The sequence below is a fragment of the Penicillium cosmopolitanum genome (genome assembly GCF_028827165.1).
Source record: "Penicillium cosmopolitanum strain IBT 29677 chromosome Unknown utg000003l:1.0-3747932.0:1.0-3751027.0, whole genome shotgun sequence".
NCBI lineage: Eukaryota > Fungi > Ascomycota > Eurotiomycetes > Eurotiales > Aspergillaceae > Penicillium > Penicillium cosmopolitanum.
Genome location: NW_026622673.1, coordinates 2,517,217 through 2,537,539, shown reverse-complemented (window position 1 = coordinate 2,537,539; position 20,323 = coordinate 2,517,217). Strand labels below are relative to the sequence as shown.

At 46.8% G+C, this 20,323-nt stretch overlaps 9 protein-coding genes across 9 annotated transcripts; 3 read left to right on the top strand and 6 right to left on the bottom strand.

Annotated features, from left to right (window-relative positions):
• Positions 1-1,809: 1,809 nt before the first annotated feature.
• N7509_001000 (uncharacterized protein) lies at positions 1,810-2,751 on the bottom strand (the record flags this gene model as incomplete). Its single annotated transcript, XM_056625637.1, has 1 exon — positions 1,810-2,751. The coding sequence occupies one exon, from the start codon at positions 2,749-2,751 to the stop codon at positions 1,810-1,812; it is 942 nt and encodes a 313-aa protein (XP_056494219.1).
• A 406-nt stretch (positions 2,752-3,157) lies between these two features.
• On the bottom strand, positions 3,158-3,812 carry N7509_000999 (nucleotide triphosphate diphosphatase NUDT15; the record flags this gene model as incomplete). The annotated part of the gene is made up of 3 exons (XM_056625636.1): positions 3,158-3,334; positions 3,422-3,615; positions 3,725-3,812. The coding sequence occupies 3 exons, from the start codon at positions 3,810-3,812 to the stop codon at positions 3,158-3,160; spliced, it is 459 nt and encodes a 152-aa protein (XP_056494218.1).
• A 712-nt stretch (positions 3,813-4,524) lies between these two features.
• On the bottom strand, positions 4,525-5,278 carry N7509_000998 (uncharacterized protein; the record flags this gene model as incomplete). The annotated part of the gene is made up of 2 exons (XM_056625635.1): positions 4,525-4,575; positions 4,628-5,278. 2 exons carry the CDS (start codon positions 5,276-5,278, stop codon positions 4,525-4,527), a joined length of 702 nt encoding a protein of 233 aa, XP_056494217.1.
• Positions 5,279-6,081: 803 nt separating this feature from the next.
• Positions 6,082-7,382, top strand: N7509_000997 (uncharacterized protein; the record flags this gene model as incomplete). The annotated part of the gene is made up of 2 exons (XM_056625634.1): positions 6,082-6,263; positions 6,323-7,382. The coding sequence occupies 2 exons, from the start codon at positions 6,082-6,084 to the stop codon at positions 7,380-7,382; spliced, it is 1,242 nt and encodes a 413-aa protein (XP_056494216.1).
• Positions 7,383-9,426: 2,044 nt separating this feature from the next.
• N7509_000996 (CHAT domain-containing tetratricopeptide repeat protein) lies at positions 9,427-12,786 on the top strand (the record flags this gene model as incomplete). Its single annotated transcript, XM_056625633.1, has 1 exon — positions 9,427-12,786. The coding sequence occupies one exon, from the start codon at positions 9,427-9,429 to the stop codon at positions 12,784-12,786; it is 3,360 nt and encodes a 1,119-aa protein (XP_056494215.1).
• Positions 12,787-13,363: 577 nt separating this feature from the next.
• On the bottom strand, positions 13,364-14,038 carry N7509_000995 (uncharacterized protein; the record flags this gene model as incomplete). The annotated part of the gene is made up of 1 exon (XM_056625632.1): positions 13,364-14,038. The coding sequence occupies one exon, from the start codon at positions 14,036-14,038 to the stop codon at positions 13,364-13,366; it is 675 nt and encodes a 224-aa protein (XP_056494214.1).
• Positions 14,039-14,371: 333 nt separating this feature from the next.
• N7509_000994 (uncharacterized protein) lies at positions 14,372-15,511 on the bottom strand (the record flags this gene model as incomplete). Its single annotated transcript, XM_056625631.1, has 2 exons — positions 14,372-14,689; positions 14,774-15,511. The coding sequence occupies 2 exons, from the start codon at positions 15,509-15,511 to the stop codon at positions 14,372-14,374; spliced, it is 1,056 nt and encodes a 351-aa protein (XP_056494213.1).
• Positions 15,512-17,314: 1,803 nt separating this feature from the next.
• Positions 17,315-17,906, top strand: N7509_000993 (VOC family protein; the record flags this gene model as incomplete). Its single annotated transcript, XM_056625630.1, has 4 exons — positions 17,315-17,457; positions 17,521-17,683; positions 17,745-17,836; positions 17,888-17,906. 4 exons carry the CDS (start codon positions 17,315-17,317, stop codon positions 17,904-17,906), a joined length of 417 nt encoding a protein of 138 aa, XP_056494212.1.
• A 357-nt stretch (positions 17,907-18,263) lies between these two features.
• N7509_000992 (uncharacterized protein) lies at positions 18,264-19,265 on the bottom strand (the record flags this gene model as incomplete). Its single annotated transcript, XM_056625629.1, has 4 exons — positions 18,264-18,383; positions 18,437-18,592; positions 18,659-19,071; positions 19,133-19,265. The coding sequence occupies 4 exons, from the start codon at positions 19,263-19,265 to the stop codon at positions 18,264-18,266; spliced, it is 822 nt and encodes a 273-aa protein (XP_056494211.1).
• Between the last annotated feature and the right edge of the window lie 1,058 nt (positions 19,266-20,323).

Here is a 20,323-nt window from a genome sequence, read left to right as displayed (position 1 = left end):
ACGATCATTCTATTATCTAGACTAGGATGTAATATCTCACCGGTCGCGTGTGATTCAAACCCACCGTTCGCGGCCTCGGTTGCAAAATCTGCAGACCTCTACATCCACCACTGCCCATAGCACAACACCGAGTCATACGCGAGCACACGCTCAGCTTGGTTCAAAGCGTCAACAATTCCTATTCTGATCATACCAATTAGCCCGTAATTCCAACCAGACAGAGTGACATGATAACAAAAATAATTTAATAAAGCAGCTTCAATCAGAGACCCGTCTTGAAACATAAGGTGTTTTAGGTTTCCTCAAGGATTTCTTTGGTAAGGGAAATCGTAGGTCTTCATCACCGAAGCTGCGATCGCGTCGCGCGATCATTGGGGAATATAGTGTATGGGGGGTAGGGTTGGGGTTGAGGGGGCAAGAAGGGGGCGCGTTCGTACCGGGACCAGTCGAGCGTTCCCGTCAGTGGGGGTAACCACCGCGGGAACAAGGGTGTGGCGCGGAATCATTTTCCAGTGCCATGATCTTCGTATATCGATTCCAGGGCCATTGGCTCAGAGTAAAAAAAGAACAAGGGGGCTTTTGCCCCGGTCGCAGTTTATCGGCCCAATGGACGATAAGCTCCCGAGAAGACGGTTGCGGCTTTTTCGACCGAACTCTGTCCAAAAATCAACCAAAAGTGATGCCTTTTTCCATTGCAGGATCATCTTGGATGCTCTGAGAGATGGAAAACTTCTGATTTATGAGCTTCTGAAGGCTTCTTATAGGATTCTCTCGGTGTAAGTGCTAGGGCCGATGCCCTACATTCATTCTCCTTATTTTCAGTCGTTTACAGGAAGATATGTCGTCATGAACCGGCCTGTGCATTGGTGTGGGTACAGAAAAGTGGTTCTTTTCATGTAAACGGCCATGGAATATTCGTGAAAACTCGGAGGGAGCCAGACGCATAGGTCATATGCTTGGTGCATTGTGTTCGGCTTAGAATTTCCTTTCATATTTTCGTTTAGAATAGTACTCGTGCGTTTTTATAGTATGAGTAGTACATGTTTGAAGCTCTTACATCTATGAAAATTCAACGTCACTTGAGCTATATCACTAGGCGGGTCAAATTTGAGTTGCTATTTTCTGAGCAAAACTCAGCGTCATTATTGATAAACTAGTACTTTTATAGTGGAAAATATATCCAGGGGTTCTGTGTGGATCCATCGGGATGCCTGGCGATGTCGATCACACCCTTGCAACTTGAACCTCCCGAGAGATGAAAATTGATCACCTACACAAAATTCTGCACATACTCACGAGACAATCAAGCTGTAACACTCTGGATCAGGCCTGCTTCACTTTTGGGCCTAGTGCGATCCTTGCAGCCTATCTGCGAGGCCTCACCTACTGTTTTCATCTCTTCTTCACACTTAGTATCGCGTGTTCAATGCACTTGTTTCTTGCAAATAGGACTCTATTACACAAGCATTCAATCAGAAACTCTATTCTAAGGACATCGATTATATTAATCTCATAAAATCCGAAAAAGACATTAATATACAGCCCGCGAAGGATGTATATAGAGGGAAATTCCTATCCAGGAGGTTCAAGCTATCCATACCAAATGCCAGTGAGCTTTCAAAAAACCGAATATTTCCACGTCTTGCATTCGGATATATCAATTCAACACCATCTATCGTCGTTCTATACTTCGCCATTTTACACGAGATAGTTCCAGATCTCGATTTTCGCTGAGTGATAGCTTCAGGCTGTTGAATGGTCAGCGATTTTGAAGACTGAAGAATTGTGAAAATGATTATCGTACAAACTTTAGTTCCACCGGGGAGCAGGCTGAATGGATCCCTTGGGGACACCGGTTTCCTTCGAGGAATATTTCAGCGGGGTTGAATGGGCTTTTGTCTGCATGGAGGTAGGTGCATAGGCAGTTGAGGCAACAGAGCTCGGCGTGACGGAGGGAGCAGGGGCCTTCGAAGAGCCTCCCAAGTTACCACGGTGGCGTCTTCTGATAACTGTCGAGGGAGTAGGGGTGGGCGACGTGCTAGCCTGACTTTTTGAGAATCCAGTTGAGCTGATCGATGGTTTGGACTGCTTTGCTGGGAGCCCAGTTGAGCTGGGTTTCGGGCTCTTGGTAGAAGTCTTTGCGGACGGAGAGTCTCCATCACCCAACAAGCTACCCAAGTTTCCTGGAACATTCGAGTCGGTATTTGAACTGCTGGTATCTCTTCCTGAGAGCAGCTGGCCCAGATTCACCGGAATTGTCGAGCCGGCCTGGTAGTTTCCGTTATCTCTTCCTGAGAGAAATTGACCCAAGTTTACCGGAATCGTTGAGTCGGTCTCGTAGTTACCGTTATTTCTTCCAAGAATTCCCTTGTTTGACTGCGGCACTGCGGTTGGGGTTCCACTCGGGCTGGAAGTAGGCGTTGCAATTGACGAGGACGCCTTCTCAGAAGGCGAGCTTTTTCTTCCCACAAAGTTCCCAATAGGTTCGCCAGCCAGATTTCCGCCGATATCCTTCTTCGCGATTCGTCGGAAGCTAGGATTACCAGATCGCTTATGATCGGTGACAGGCGAACTGGTTGGAACGGGAGTTGAGGTCGGGCTCACGGAATGGATTGCGCGACCAGTATTACCACCAAGAGGGTTGCTTCCAAGAATAGGATTGAGGCCGAGGGCATCGGTATCCAGCTGGGCACTGACGGCACCAGTCAAAAGGGCCAGCCCGCTGACCTGAAGAAAATACTTGAAATGCATCCTGAAAAGCACGAACGAAAATGAAATTGCAATGAAAAATATGAGTCAGGTATAAGATATGATACTAAGCGTTATTATATGAAATTTGAAACAAAGGAGTGTGTACTCGATTAGGAGTTAAGGAATGAACGGCTTGCCGTGTCTATCAAGGGGTGTCCGATTATTTATCCTAATTGCCATTATCGTTCCTTTTGATTGATGAAGTGCATAAAGGATCGGCAGGTGGCTATACACATCAGATAGGACGGGCCGTAAAAGGAAAAGGCTTAATCGCACCTTGGTGTGGTTGCACAATTATGTAGAAGTCGTCATATTTGCAAAAGCATAACTCGTTTAAGATGAGCAGTGCTACATAATGCCGTCCATGAATTCTATGATGTCGATATTTAACTAGATTTGTGTTTCATCAAACCACCGAGTCCCTTGAAACGCTAAAGTCAGGTCTCTGGGTGAACAGCTCCACCAAGGGCAGAAAGAGCGTCTTCTCTGGAGACCCTGCACCTGATATCATCTTCTCTGCGTCAACTCTGATCTCATCCCAAGACACCCATTCCCATGCCGAACACTTGTTGGGTTCCATGATCTTGATTGGCTAGTTAGCACGGCACTTGAAGCACGAAAAAGGGGGGCACACAGAAGCGACACATGATCTACGAAGCTATGTACTCACCTGCGGCTGAGCCCCTTCATCACTGACGACACCTCCAAGGAAGATGGTGACGTAGTGTTTATTGGGAGTAACATCTTTGAAGACACTATTCGTAGCTGTCCAGAACTGTAGATTTCGGACCTCCAAGCCAGTCTCCTCGAGGAGTTCACGCTCGCCACATGTTTCAAACCCTTCGCCGAATTCTAAATGACCTCCTGGAAGGCCCCAATGTGTCTATATTCAGAATAAAGAGGTCAGAATCCTGCTATATGGTGCTATTATGAAATGCAAGAGGGTAATAGTGCATATTGAGAGTGGACATACCGGCACCGTGACTTCCCTTACGCTTGCCGATGATAAATTTGCCCTCAGAGTTGAGAACAAAGACACCGACACCGACCCTTGGATCCATGACTGAATTAATGACGGTTGGTTGAGACCGATGTTGAGATTGCGATCGATTCTGCCCTGCAAGGGGTAGAGCGGGGTACTATTTGCGGTCAAGGAAAAAAAAGAAAACCTTGGAGATCGACACTAAGATCGATCTTCTCCTGAAATTTGTTGGAAAAGTAGATATGTTTAATTGCCAAGAAGAGAAAGAGAGCCCTGGAACGAGAGAGATATAAGTATGCCCAGGTGGGAGAGCTCTTGCTCTTTGTTGCCTGACAGTGCGCCCCAATGCGTTGTTTCTCAAATCGCACCGCCACATTATGCCTGTGCTGTGGCGGTTGAGGAAAAACGCCTTGTCGCTGACTATGCCAAAGCCAAAATTGGACGAAATTTGATTGCTAAGTGGATGAACTAATAATCTAATGGACGATTGGCTCAGAATTTATAGTACGATGTGTCCTCGAGCGGATAAAAACCAGGTTGTGCTGGGCAGTGTTGGATATTCAATCCGGCATATCCATCTAGAGCTCCACCTAGTCACAAGAACGAGAAAAAAAAAACTCCGGCCGGGTTGCTTATTGGACATTTGAGAGGAATTTCATTTCGGTCGGTTTTCGCTGTCCTAAAATTAAATTCGAACAATACTCGGTGCAACCAAGAACAAGACACATCAGATATGAAACAGTTTCGCTGAAAAACATAAGAACTGTAGTACTACTCTTTGGGTATCATATTTAGCCGCTTCCAAAATACCAATCAGACAATATAACTGCAATAGCCCCAACCTAGACCTAAAGTTAGCTGAAACGACCAGTGAATTAGTTTGAGTGCTCATACCAGAGTGGCATCTACGCCGGGAACGATGATAACTTCAAGAGCCGGTCGAAATCCCTGCCGTCTCGAGCGTTTGGTTAAATATAGCTTCTCATTGTGGTGAATGCTCTCTCGCACTTCACCAATCCTCCGGTCTCCATCGACAATGTCAAAGAGTCTCAGCGCTTCCCCATGTCGCCTCACCATGAGCGTGACGTCCTTCTCACCCTCCATTTTCGAATCACTAGCAGCCATATTTTGAAAAGTGAATTTTAAATCGCCGCCCTTCAACGACGTGTGCGTGTCAACCGTGGCTATTTTCGATTTCCTATCGCTGCCAGGCATTGTGAAATACCAACGAAACGGGATCGAAAGCGCCGACCATCTGTGTATATCGAATAAAGGTAGACCAGACGTATCGCGGAACTCTCGACTGCAGCGATCGCCGAATTTCCGACCGGTCACGGTAAAAGCGGGGGTGCCATCTTCATGAACGATGCGATATCCGACCTCCGAGCTATCGTCACGGGCAGGTTTGAGTATTAGGGTCGTCTTCGCTCGCATGACATGTTCGTTTCGAAATGCGACTTCGCGATCTGGAGATTTCAAGGCGAGACGCGGAATGGGCCGGAAGGTGCGCGATATGCGCGCATCCGAGTATGAGGTGTAAGACATAACTAGTGGTGAGCAAGAGTTGGTGGTGAGAAGCTTTGATCTCGAGACTTGGGACAAGAGGATGTATTGGATCTGCAAGCTAGCATTCTAGAATGCCTCAAAGGGCTAGTAAAGGCCGTGTGCCCGATGACCTCAGGGGCCGATGAGGCATTTCGTTGTGATTTGCTCACCGCGGGTATATTCGCCCAGGATGGGGCCGGAGCTGGGCGGAGCTCGGCGATGCTTGTGCTAAGAGGCTCGTTCATGGGGCTAGCAGTACTAGCGGTGCTAGCGGAGGAGATACAATGGGGGCGAAGTGGCATGTTGAGAAAGAGGCACATACTTTCGACTGGTTTAAAATTCTCGTAGTGATGCAGGCAGCCGAAATTGAAATTACCTTCAGCGAGATCTCGATGTTTTGACGTTACCCGTTTAGAATGTCTCTTTACTTGGGTTCCTCCACTTGATTAAGATGGATGCCAGCTGCGAGGCACAACCATGGTCCAGGGCCATGTAAAACTTTCTTCTTTTTCTTGGCTTTAGGCATAGATAACAGATTTAACAGATCTACTCCAATGGCTACACTTGCATCTATGATGGTGATCTCTATAGCATAGATGATGAATCAAAACTGTACATAGTTCCGTTATGGTGCGGCCACTCAGAGGCTTCTGTCTCTATTTCAACTAATTGGCAATTTACCACCGAATGAGCTCTCTTGACGAAAGTCGTAGCCTCGGACTAAATTGTTCGTCCGTGCCACATGGTCAGAACTAAGCACCCCCCTCCCTCCCCTCTCAGTGCCCAACTCCTATCTTGCCACTATGCGTATACGTACCGACCCTGTCTTCCCGATGGATTTAACTTGGATATTCACTCTTGTTGCCTTTTTAGCAGTCGCTTGTCATGCCCTTTATGACTGTCCCCGTCCAAAGTGTGAAACATGCCTTCCAGCCGATATCTATGATGCCCCGGGAGTCGGGTTCGATCTCACACCTTCCTACGGGTGAGTGTGTCGCTATTGTGACGATTTGACGAAAGGGAATTAATCCACATTTTCAACAGAACATCCGCCGTACATTATAATAATGGAACCGTCGTCGAAGTTGTCCAGATTCATGGCAAATCTGAGTACCTTCAGCTTATGACACGCCTTGCAAAACAGGGCAAGCCCGTATTAATGGAAGATCAAGGAATTCTCCAAAAGTCCTACTTTAAGATTTTCTCCTTTTTGGATTCTTTCTTCGGTTTTCCCTTTTCAGCACGAGTTGGGTGGCGCTGGCTGAATGAAAAGCTTGGGCGACTGGTGGGATCGGACGACATCAATATCATTAGTGAAATGCTATGGGATCTTAAGCTTGCTACAGAGAAGCGGACACGCCAAGATCTGAATAGGGTTGCTATCACAACTCCCGATATACCAACCTTGGGTCACGAAATGATCAATACTGCTCTCCAAGAGCTAGATTTACAGGCCTGGACGGGTGATTGTCCATGGTACCCAAGACGCCTGGTAGAGGCAGATGCTGTTTATGCTGCTTATGGCTATGGACTATGCAAAAACTATCATGATCTGTGGGAGTGTACAGATGAGTTTGAATGGGCCGGTTTTCCGGTTATTCTTTTTGTTTCCTTCACACGCCATCTGTTATACACCAGCATTACCATACCTATTAATGGCGAAGCCTTACATTTCTTGGCATACGATGAGATAAAAGATCTCAACTTCGAACTGGGGCTAGATCGAATTCTTGAAGCAGATGATCCGGACTTATTATGGGCTCGTTTCCGTGAGCAGATCACAACTTTTTCTCAGTCCTCCGAATTTCGAATCACTGGTTTTCTTTTAGCTGGTGAGAGCACAACAAACCCTCTCTTTCAGGCTAATTTGAAAGACGCTTTGGCCGAGCTTTCGGAACTTAATATCGAACCCAAGATAGCCCCTTTCGCCTTGGAATCTGTCCATGGAGAGAAATCCATGGACCTGACTTTCGCAGCTGCTCGGGGAGCAGCCCTGTATGCAAGGAGGCGACAAGAAGTACAGTGCGACTGCTCAGAAATTAAGGAATGTGAATTGTCACGACAAAAAGAGCGATCAGGTGGCCAGGAGAAACTAGATTTATAAGATTGCAAATTGGAATATAGAGTTACATTACATCACATCAAGAAGAGCACAGATGGCCCATGGCCATGCTCTTTGATTGATGCCAGTGACCGTTATTCGAGATTGGCAGAGTTATGTAGTGTTGAGATGTAAGATAAGAAAGATCTGGCCGCCCGATTCAGCGCATATGACCAGCTACCAAAACAGTTGAATGTTGATCTCACACCCGCATGTTGGCTCAGTGGAATGCGCACCGATAAATTTAAATAAAATAAGATGATGATGTAGTATTTGACAAGTCTCACAAGGCTGGAGAAGAGAGAAAAAGCCATGATAGCATGTGCTTGATCATCTGGTCATGTGATATCAAATCCGAGATACTTCATCAATTCGTTCCAACTCAACGAAAAAATGAGAGCATCCTGGTTAACCTAGCGAAATGTGGGCTTTAAGAACTAATAAATCACAACATATCCATTGAGTTAGCCCGTTCACATCATCAAAAAATGAGTAAGAGGTCCTCCGGGTTATGAGAAAGAAAAAAGAAACCGAGATACACTCGGTCAATCTGATCTGATAGCATGTCCTGGTTTATCCAGAGTCCTCCCGGCGCTCTTCCTCTGAGCTAACATGCTTGAAGAAGGGTGCATTTTTGTATCTATGTATTCGTCTGAAAAGATTCTTGGACAAATGGGGGATGTGGGGTGGATCTTGGGTGGAACTTGGAAGCCCGAGCGGAGGTTGTGTGGTGTATTGATTGGTTGTTTGTGTCGGATTAATTATTTTCCGGGAAAGCAGAAATCTCTTGGCCGTCGTACCGTAGATTCAGTGTTGTTCAAGGGCCAAGTCGATCTTACATCCGAGCCGAACGGCCGCCGCCACGAACAACTATGTACAAATGCGGATTCCATGTACTCCTCACTATATTTCTATGCTGGATTTTCTTGTAGCATGAAGAAAAATGATTTATTTCTCCTTCGAATACTCAAAATCCATTCATAATGAGTAAAATTCGTAATAGCCAGAAAGCCCCGAATCGGCTTTTTTTTCTCTCCCGCTGACATGCGACTGTCTACATTTTAACTAGGCCGAGGGATAGGTCAGCCACTCGTCTCATATTTCCGGTTTTGCTGTCTAATGCCCTCGGAACGCCCAGCTACAAAATAATCAGGCATATACGAGGTTCTCTGTTTATTTTGAGCGAGTTAATTGTCTTCTGACTGTCAACTTGAATATATATATATACTGGTGTCTGACTACTCCGAGTCGCTTCCAATTCAGACAACTTAAACCTTGGAATTCCAAATTATCCATTCACTCTCCCAAGCTGAAGATCCTCCATACTATATTACTACCTAACTACTAGTACTACTACTAGTAACTTGCCATGCTGATGTCTGTACCCGTCGCACCACCAACCATGGAGATACGACAGCAACTTCAAGATTTGATTGATATTGTCCCCCACAATGACAGTGTTATTCGTGACGGAGAATACTGCCGCAGCCCTGGCTTCTTGATACAACTCAGAGACGAGGAGGTGCAAAGGCTTTTACAAATATATTTCGAGAACGAACATACTGTGATCCCGATGTTACTCGCCCAGGAATCCGAAGCGCACCTTCTATCATATTTCAAAACCAGAGCAGCGCCAGATCTGGAAACCGGTATCGCTATCGGCTCCCTGGTCGCATATCATACCTTGCTCGACCCCGAGAATTCTGTTCGCGGAGCACTTCTTAGCGTTTTCGGCCGATCGCTGCTCGTCCAGTCTCAGGCTGACGAAGCGGACGATCGGATCCTCGACGAGTCCATAGAATACTGTCGCAAAGCTGTCACTTTGGGTGATCCCCAGGGATGGAACCGATCGCTGCACCTCAACGACTTGGGTCAACAACTAACGACCAGATATGCCCGGCAGCATACTGATGCCGACTACACGGAGGCAGAAGAAAGCTTCCAACAAGCTTCTGAGTTGAGACCTGCTGGGAAGCCAGTCTTTCTATTTCGTTGGGCGAAACTGATCCGTGAGCGAGACGAGTTTGAAGGTTGCGAAAAAGCGGAGATGCTGCGCAAGTACATTACCAAGCTGGGAGAAGCCGTTGGCAGCGAAAGCAATGCATTTAAGAACGCCGAGTATCGTGTCTCCATCAGCTGTATCTGGTGGAATCTGGGATCTGCCATGTGTGAACGCCATCAACTCACAAAATCGCCAGAGGATTTGGAAAAAGCGAGCAAAATATTCGGTCTCGCAAGGGGGGGCCCTCAGCACGATTCAAATGACCGTTTCCGTTCTTGTCGAGACCTTGGCCGAGTGAATGCGCTTCAGTTCAAAGAGAGTGGAGATTTGGAAAAAGGCGAAGCTGCGGTTATTATGCTGAAGGAAGCTCTACAGGTAGAGCCAGACTCGATGCTAGTGATAGAGAGCCTTGCGGATCATCTTCGAATATTCGCCGATTATGCTGACTCCGATGAGATGCTCACGGAATCAGCAAAGATCTTGGAAAAGGCCTACGATGAGAGCGAAAATCCAAGCGACAGCCTCAGCGATGCCCAGGCCTTGACTTTCATGCAACAATTTAAGAGAAGAGGCAAACCCGAAGATATCGAAGTTGCTATCCAGCGATTTCGCACGCTGGTCGATCGGTCACAAAATCGAGCAGAGGATCAAGCACAGTATCTTTTGAAACTTTCTCAGTGCCTATTGTTAAGATTTGAGGCTTTTGAGAAACAAGATGACCTCGATGAGGCTCAAGCCGAGGCTACCAGGGCCTTTTCTCTCGAAACTACCCTTCAGTCCATAAAGGGAGATTGTATCCATGTTCAAGGACTGATATCCAACGCAAGGTACAAATGGAGCAATAAACCCGAATACCTTGATCAAGCAATAGCGCAGTACCAAGAATCACTGGGAAAGGTCAGCGATAAGGACAAGCATCTGACTCGCCATGATCTTGCAAATGCATATTATTTCAAGTTCAAGAGAACTTTGCTACTTAAAGATCTCTCTGAATCGATTAAGGGATACGACTCTGCCCTCCAGGAGCTCCAACAAAGTGGAAGAAAAGATTCCAAGAAAGATAGCCTAATGATTTCCCATGGATTGGCCATCTCACTTACTGCACAATTCGAGGTCACTCAACAGCAACAAGACATTGACCGGGCTATCACTTGCTACGAGAAATGCTTTCAGGGTGCCGCAAAGAAAACCATACATGGCCTGATTCGGGCCAATAACCTCGCCCTCGCCTACCAAGAACGATACAAACTCACAGGACAGATTGACGACGTGAAAAAGTCTCAGACCGTCTTAATTGAAGTACTCGCGTGGGGCCTTGATGTGCACCCAAATAACCGATGTAACATGCATAACAATCTCGGGCGGGCATTTTTACTCTCATACATTGAGCTCAAAGAGCCTTCGTACTTGGAATATGCGGCTGAACACTTCTGCAAGGCTGATGCAACGGGTTGCACCCTCCCTGACTTTCAGATAGCGGCTTCAGTGAACCTCTCCCGTGTTTTACTACTGAAAGCTAGGCAAACAAAACAACGCCGGGACCAGCTTGCTGTTTTACTTCAACTCACAAAAAGCCTCAGTTATATAGGGAACATGCAAAACATAACTAATTATTCTCACACGGACGGAATCATCTACAATACCCTGGAGTTTATCCTCGATTCTTGGATGGATTCAGGCTACAGTGCAGAATCCACCTCCGGACAGCTTTATTTGACCGCAAGCAAAACACTGATCCCTCACTTGAAAACTCTACAAAGCTCCGCCATTGCTCGCTTCTATATTTTCGCCGCGATTGCGCAGCATATTGTTGCAAAACAGCCAGGGGCTGCTCGTGATGTGATCTGCACAACCGCTGAAATTTTACCCAAGAGCATGCTTCTCAGCTTTGATCGCAAGGATATTCTCAATAACCTCGAAAATTTCGTCGGCCTACCTTCCTTTGCCATCGCCTGCTCACTAGCCGCAGGGGACTCACCATACATGGCCCTCGAGCTCTTCGACAAAGTCCGCAGTGTCATGTGGGAGAGCGTGCTGTCAAACAAGATGACTCTCCGAGAAAAGGAAATTGAGAACTTTCCCGAACTGAGAGATAGACTGGCGCAAGTGTTAAAGCCTCTTGCTGGGGCCAAGGGTTCGCAAAAGACGCCTTCAGTGAGTGAGATAGGCGGAATGTTAGTACAACAACATGAAATCTATCGACAAGGTGTGGAATACCAGCAGCTTTCGAAGAAGCTAGAATCGCACCCAGAGCTTGAAAGGTTTACATGCTTACCGGCAGACACTTCCGCCCTCGCCGAATATGCCGAGGAAGGTCCTGTCATCATCGTGAACTACGGACTCTTCCGTAGCGATGCCATTATTCTGACAAAAGAGGGCGTGGACTCGATTTCCCTTCCATTGCTCACTGGACCAGCATTGGAAGAAAACGATAATCTGTACTTGGAAACCCTCAGCATGATGGGTATCGATCTCTCCGTTGCGACCCAGAAAATGAACCAACTTCTCGAATGGATCTGGGATGCCGTTGCAGAGCCAATCCTTGATCACCTCGGGTTCTGTGGCATTTTGACTGATGCAGAAGACCTTCCACGATCATGGTGGATTACCACTGGTCGCATCGGAACGTTTCCACTCCACGCTGCAGGAAACTCTCGCAAGGGGGCCACGTGTAACATTCTTGATCGGACTGTACCGTCTTACATCAATGGACTTCGCGCTCTTGAATACACCCGCAGTAGACGCAGCACTCGACCAGATGACTCGTCCAGAGCAGAGAAGCGTGCACTCTTGATTTCAATGGAATCAACGCCAGAGATGGGAGAAGAGGGAAACCTCCCAGGCTCTGTGAGGGAAGTAACCAAAATTGAAGAGATCTTCAATCGCAGCGTTGGAAAAAGTAAACTTCTACACAGTCCAAGTCGTGTCGAGGTTTTACGCCATCTTAGTCGAGCAGATTTTGCCCACTTTGCCTGTCATGGTGTCTGCGATGGAGATGATCCTGCCCGAAGCGCGCTCCGTCTGACAGACTGGCAGACCAAGCCACTTGATGTTGAATGTATTCTTCAACAAACCCAGAAAAACCAAAGCGACATGAGACTGCAACTTGTGTATCTCTCAGCATGTGAGAGTGCATCAAATAAGTCTAAATTCCGCGACGAAGGACTGCACCTAGCTGGTGGGTTTCAAATGGCCGGAGTTCCCCATGTCATTGCTACTCTTTGGCGCGCGGACGACACATTTAGCTTCAACATGGCTGCACGGTTTTATCAACTACTCGGTGCCCTGGGGTCAAATTGCGACCCCACGCAATCGGCTAAACTGCTCCGACAGGCTGTTGTCGAAATGAGAGATTCGGGTGCAAGTCCATTGCTTTGGGCCACATACATACATCTGGGTCCGTAATTTCTTCGAAAAATATGCCTTGGAAGATAATCTAGCCTTTCTTATTTGAATCTACTTATATTTACGCAAGTATTGTGATATTTCTTATCTTCACCAATCATCATCATCGTCATCAACTTCGAGCTCGTCAGGCTCGTCTTCTTGCCCACCCCCATTTTGAGGAGGCCGATAGGACGCATCTTCAAGAACAGCTTCGCAAGACAAATCGTATTCCATACCATCATCTGTTTTCAAGGAGGCTTCCACGGTTTCCTTTTCTGTCGAGTCGCCCCTGAATGTAGTGCGTTTATTCTGCGATCCGAGTCCCTATGTAAAGTGAGTTTGTTAGTAGACAGTCTCTCATTTGAGATTCTCAAGCGATATCCACTCGTACCCCGATAAGAGGTCTGTATTTAAACTTGAGGCCTCCGAAGAATACTACTCTTCGACCTCCTGTACCCTAATTAAACTTCAGCATGTATAATCTCCCCTCAAAGAAAATCACTCCTAAGGACAAGCAACAAGAGAAAACTGAGATATGGGCAAAAAACCTACTTCATCCCCCTTTACTCGTATCCATCCCTCTGCCGAACCGCTATCAACCCAGCCCCCCTTTAGGCGCAAGTTCACCGATTTCGACAAAACCGACGTTGAACCCGACGTCAACAGCTCGATGGCGTTCCCGCCAGCAGTTCACAGCCGCCTCCTCCGCGGTCCAGATACTCGTGATAACCCACAGCGCATGATCTTTCAGCTCAGCTATCTCAGTCAAGAGCTGCTTAGCATTCGACGCGACCCATCGCTTGAAGGGTGTCGCGTGGTAAAACCGCTCATGCTTAATCGGAGCACCGGTAATGAGAACCGCGCCAGTGGAATCTTTATTTTCGAACCGATAGCATGACCCCAGACTCAAAGGCACACCCGCAGCAGCCAAGAGAGCACTCTGCGATATACCTGCTGTCAGATCGATCTGGCGAACGCGCGTGGTATTGCCCAACTTCGGGCCCCAGGTATGTTCCTCTGGTATTGCCATGGCGGGAAGATCATCGGGTAGTGCGAGTGAGGCTGTAAACGCAGATTGCGTGAATGATGGCTGTGAGCGTTGTGAAAGATCGATTATAGGGTTCCAGTCTCCATCGTCGTTGAAGTATCCCACCATTCCTGGATGAAATGTATCGCGGGGTTGAGGGCGATACAGCGCAGTGCCGTATGGGTGGCATTGCATCTGTTCCGCATATTCCACATCAAGAGGCTTTTTAGAGGACGAAACCATTTTTGAAAGGTGATTTCTGGTTCGGACCTACTGGCGACAGAGGATGCAAGCTAATCACCAGTGGAAAAAAAAGAAAGTGTAGTTAGAATCCCTCAATGCTGACGGTCTCGAATGCGGGGTCAAATGGGGTCAAATGGGCTGCAGATTAGGGTTGTTTATTTTTAGTTCTCGCTCACGCCCGCTACTTTATACCTAGTTATTCCCTAGGAGCAAAGTGGAAAATAACAGGTTGAGTGAGCTGATGATACTAGTAATTTTCTTGATTGAACAATGGTTCTTCGAACCTGAATGAGGTCCGAGTAGCCTAGAACGGTGGTGTCCCAGATGCCTTCTTCATTCGTCAAATCTGAAGACTTCTTTCTTCTTACGCAAAATTGTCGTATTATCACTCTTTGGAGTCGTCAACACCCCGGAAGACGCACTCTTATTCAGAATCTCGCGGATAATATTCCCACGGTTTATATCTTTGACTTCTCCACCGATGGCCCCCACGGCCTTAAAAAGCTCTTTTACGCTTGTGAGGCTAGTGCAACTCAGCTTTGGCAAATCAGGCTGGTGGCCATTCTGGGAGAAAACCAGGGTAAACTGCTCTTTGACAACCTCCGAGTCTCTGGACGTGAGATAGAGTGTGATAGGGTTTCGAGCGTCAAACTATGCACATCGTCATAACCCATTAGCATTATGTTTCAATTGGTAGGTGCTAGAATAGGTGAACCATTCCAAGCTCTGACTAACCTGTTCAACCAACTCGTACGAGTCGGTATCGTCATTTATTTGCGTCAGCTTGGAGATTTTACTCAAGATAAGTACCATTGAATAGTCGCCAGGACCCAGAACAACAACTCTTAATTGAGTAACTCTTCCAAAGCCACGTTTCTGGTACAAAAGATCCTCGTCGAAGAGGATATTTGCATGCGGCGAGATAATCCCATCTTTTAGTGTGGAATTTATCTGCTCGCGCAGTCTCTCCATTCGCACTTCTTTCTCAGCCCTTTCAATCTCAACACCACACTTTCGAACGAGATCCTGAAGATCCAGAATCACTTTTTCTATCGCTTGATATCCGTGCCGCTCATCGGTCCGCTCGCTGTACCTAAGGCTATGGGCAAATAACATTGGGTACCTTTGAATGCGGACGATAGGACTCTTCATATATGTATCCCAGCCCAGCCTGTTGCCAAATCTGTGATCCCGTGTCTGGTTGAGAAATCTTTGGAAGTAGGAACTTTTCGTAGCCTCAATCTTGATTGCAGAGTGCAGGCGGGGGTACAGAGCACAGAATTCCAGATAAATCGGAGTGGCTTCACTCAGCCATCTCTGAAAAATGTCGGGAAAGTTGGTGATCCAAGGCCCTTCGGCCTCTTGCCGCTTGAGTAGTGGGTCATATAAGAAAGTTTTGTGCAAGTCGTAAATCCGCTGATGAAAGCTAAATGTCTTTTCGGCAAACTCTTGATTTGAACCCCTAGAAACCATCGTTGATGAATCTAATATCAGACGATAGTAATAAAGATAGTGAACGACTTGAACCTGGTGGAGAAATCCCCCCCTCGGTGGTTATTAACTCGTGAAGCAAGCTCTGGCGCTGGATCTCCTTCCTCGGGATGGAATCAATCTCTGGCCCCAGTGACCAATAATGCTGCCAATCTGGGGTATGAAGTATATTCCCGTTTAGGAAAACCTTCACAGGATCACTTGTTATAAATGGAGAGGGGGTTGATGTTGTTGTGTGGGACGTCATTCTCGTTACTTCGCTTTCTTCTCCACTTCTCAGCGTGGAGGTTTCTAGAAAACATGAAGTGGCCGTTAGAATAGCCAATTTACCCGAAGCGGCGTTTAACAATCCACATACCAGATGTATCCTGTGTATCTGTGTTTAGAGAGACTTCTTCTTCTCCCTGGACATCCGCCGCGTCGTTCGAGTTTCCAGGATCCGTGGACCTCTCCCGAGCATAAGCCTTGGCCAGAACCTGACGATAGGCAGTTGAGTTGACTACCTCATCATCAAAAGTAAACAGCCTCGAGCTATAAAGCGAAGCTTCGTCTCCGAGATACTGAGGGTTTTGAAGGACATGTCATAAATGGACTTCGGTGCTCGCGAAGCTTTATTGGCAGAAGCAGAAATGCGGGAAGTATGCTGAGCTACCTCATTGAGGATGGCCGTATTCTGATCCATCAAGTGTTTGAGCTCCGTTATTGTGCCACTGCATATGTATTAGATAGAGTCGTTACTTCTTCCAGGATGAGAATAGTATTTACACTCCAAGCAACTGCATAATGAAGCCAAGTGCAGTCTGAAGACCACGCATCTGGCCCAAAAGTTCTTTCATCGTACTTTCACTCCACATATAGCGAAGCTTGGCAGTAAACTTCAAATCCACTGAAGTTTGTAGTACCTCCGATTCTGTCAGCTTTGAGATCTCGCTCTCAAGGACATCGAAAACCACATAGCAGCCTGTCAGGGCCTGGTCTAAAGTTGACTCAAGACTAGGGTGGCTCTGCAGCTTACTCGATACGGCATCTGGGTCTTTCAATATGCAACTCTGGATATGAGACATGGACGCGGATATCAATGTTGTTTCGGTACATATTGCAGAGATGGTGAGGTTAGCGTTGTTGAACTTGTCCTTGAGATCGCGCAGCGCTTTTGCTGTCTGTAGGCAGCTTGCCGTGAGGCCGGCTACACTTGCTGATATTGAAAGCGGATCCATACCCGGGGGTCAGGAATAGTGTATCGATAAACTTGAGACTAGTGGAATTCAAGAGGAGGGGTTACCTTTATGCTAAGCTGTGGCGGTGCAGCATGCAGATCGCTTAGTGGGGGCCAAGGCTGACTCTTCACAATTTGACATTTTATGCGAGGAGCCTAAATATGATAAAGATCGAGATCAACATCAAGTAGCATTCGACGAAAATATTAAATAGGGAGAATGAAGATGAGGAATATGGCAACTAGATACAGATGAATGCATGTGGATGCCTTAGTGCTAAGGCACCCAAAGCATGAAACGCGTAGTACTTTAAACAACATTTGCTATTGAACTTAACAGGTGGCTTGTGGAAAAAGAATTGGAATAAAATGAGTAAAAGAGCTGATTGTATATACTCAAGATAACAATATGCGCACTTCCCCCTTGTAGGTAGGCTATATGGTTGACGATATCGGGATCCCCGGATCGGCGCCGATCACAAATTGCCGAGAAGTTACACCTCGCGGGATCTCCAACTTTCTCTTTCTCAATTTCAAACATATTTTTACACCATCTACAAGAAGAAAAAATGACCGCAAGATTCGCAGTCAAGAGCTTGGACCACTTAGTTCTAACAGTCCGCTCCATCCCGGAAGCAGTCACCTTCTACACGACCAATCTAGGGATGCGTCATGAAGTCTTTACTTCGCCCAAGGACCCGTCGGTAGAAAGGTAAGGACCATAAATACAAACCTGCTCTGATACTATTTTTCCTGATACTAATGGGTAAGATAGACATGCTTTGCTCTTTGGTAGCCAGAAAATCAATCTTCATCTGTCGGGCAAGGAGTTTGAGCCCAAGGCACAGAACGTCAAGCCTGGGAGCGCCGATTTGTGTTTCTTGACGGATGAGAATGTCGAGAAGGTTCTTCAAGCCTTCCGAGATGCTAGAATTGAAGTAAGTTATATGTTATCTGGGAATTGGGAACTGAGGTGTGCTTTTTGCTAATCCATGACAGGTCCTTGAGGGCTCCCAGGTTGTAGAGAGGACTGGGGCGGTTGGGAAGATCCGGAGCGTTTACGTGAGGGACCCAGATGGGAATCTGATTGAGTAAGCGTTTTTTAATCTCTCGAAAAGGTCGACTAAACTAACTTGGACCAGAATATCAAACTATGCTTAATATCAGGCATCGAGACCACATGAAACTCACATGCGTCAGGATTTGTCCAGTTTATGAAATAGGCTAGGATTCACTTGGGAAAAAGCGCTTTCTAAGTTAAGAATAGAAAAATTAAATTTTTGGTATTAGATTTTTGACATAGTATCAAAAAGGTTCTTCATCATACAAGGTCCAGGGCCGACTAAATCCACGCTTCCTTGCCACGCACGGACTACTCCCGCGCATTGCCTCAAGGGTGCGGTCTAGCGTAGGCATGGCATGCACAGACATGGTCACTTCCTGTTCCTTGTAGATATCCTGATTGAAATTTCCGCCACAGCTGTGGTATTAACCCCTCAGATATCTCGATGTCGAGACTCATGCGGCGAATGCCCATGCCAGAACACCCATAAGCGCAGCAAGAACGGCATTTTGCTGAATGGGCGTTGCGGCATTGAAAACAGACGACGCACTAGAAGAGGTTGTTGGAGAAGTTCCCTATGATTGAATTAGTCAACTGTGAAAGATGTAGCATGAACAACTAGTCATACCTTGGCGGAACTCGAGACATGCGAAGTGACTGAAGCAGTCACAGATGTCGAAAGATGGGGAGTGCCCGAGGCAGTCACGATGGTCGAAGTATGCTCAGCAGTTGTCTTGGCCGAGGAGCTTTCACCAGTAGTGGCCGGAGTAGTACCAGTCTTGCCCTATCATTGGGGTCAGTTAAAAGAAAAATTCGATGGGATTGAAAGGCTTGTCATACAGTTTCGGACTCGGAAGTCTTCGAGGTGGATTCGGAAACCGAGGAGGAGCTTTTTCCGGTAGCGGATGTGGTGGTGGAAGAAGAAGTCTCCTATGAAGCTGATTAGATTGAGAAAGAGGTGAGAAGTGTGAGTAACAGGACATACAGTCTTCGAAGTCGAAGCCTCACCAGTGGTGGTTGTCAGAGAGGAAGAGCTTTCTCCAGAGCCCGTCCCGGACGCAGTGGCTGGCGATGGCCCCTGCGCGGATGAGGGACTGGGAGTGGCATCAACGTGACATTTGTTGGCAGCGTTCTTGACATTTTCGCCGTAATACTTCCAGACATCCTCGGTCAAGGCACACTTCAGACAGTTCGAAAGGTGCTTTTGGAAATCTGGGTTGTCACAGTATTCGCCGTCTTTGTGCCAAAACGCGGTAACCAGGCCTATGGGTTTGGGGTATTGTTATTCACATATCTCATATTCGTGGCTCTGATTAGTGCTTACCGCAATCTTCATGGCATTCGTAGTTGGGGGAACCGGGTTCCTGGCGCGAGAACAGTTCTGGAAGCTGGAGGGCCAGTACGGACGACAGGAGGAGAGCAAAGAAAGCCGCTCGAGGCAGCGAGAAGAACAACATAATGATAGAAGCGTAAACGAAAGAATGAAAAGCAGATAAGAATGTTGGAGGCGGATCAAAATGTAGGGGATGGAGGGGTGAGCAGGAGAGGGAGAAGGAAGGAGAACGAAGCGAAAGTGAGAGCTGTTTATAGGCACCCGCCTACCGGAATCGGATACTCCAGTTTTGCATGAGGTCACCCCCTGCGACTTCCTCCAGTACTAGCGTATTGTTGGTATTGTTTGTTCCTTCCCAATTTGCAGATTTGACAAACATGGGTTCATGGGCTTGTTTCACTTGTTGACAGGACTAGTGGTGTTAACCTTCTCATCTACTGCAGCTTTCAAGCTTACCATGCCAACTCATATAATGACGGACTATGCGAATAATAAAATCAAATCCATTTTAGGACATGTATCAAATTTGATCCCAGTCTTATTGAATTACGCCATATAGGCACAATGAAGGCCCATAACCGATACTCTAATCCGACCAAAAAACGGACATTTCCTATCACGCCTCGGAGATAAACTACTGCAAGCCACGAGTAAAGAGCGATACCAGGGACCAGGGCTCCCTTTGACGGGTGGGGCTGTTCTGTCTGAGCTGTCGCCGCTTTTATGACGGGCCTCAGAGGCAGCCACAGCGTAAATCTCATACTAACTAATAAACACCATGCTGTGCCGAAGTCTGCGGCACACATCAATTTCCTAATCTACTTTCAGGTCCATATCAAAATTGATAGCCATGTCTTGAAAGCTTGATGTAGCCTTTCGATGGCTTGTTATGTAGCTTTTTCGATCAAAGTGCCAGTGTTCTTTTCCGGATTCTCTCTTCCAACGACTCTAATTACAAAATATAACGAGATATCGCACATTTCCAAGTGAACAGCTCTACTTGAAGGACGACGAATAAATGGTTTTTCGCTAGTTTTTCTCTAATCTATGGGAAAATCAATGGCGCGTAGTTCGTATTTCCTCAATTTGTCAGCATCACGAGCTAGCGTGATTACAATCATAAGCTTTCCCCCGCCATGAACTTCACCCTTTTTAGTCCTCATCAATCCAAAGCAAAACTGA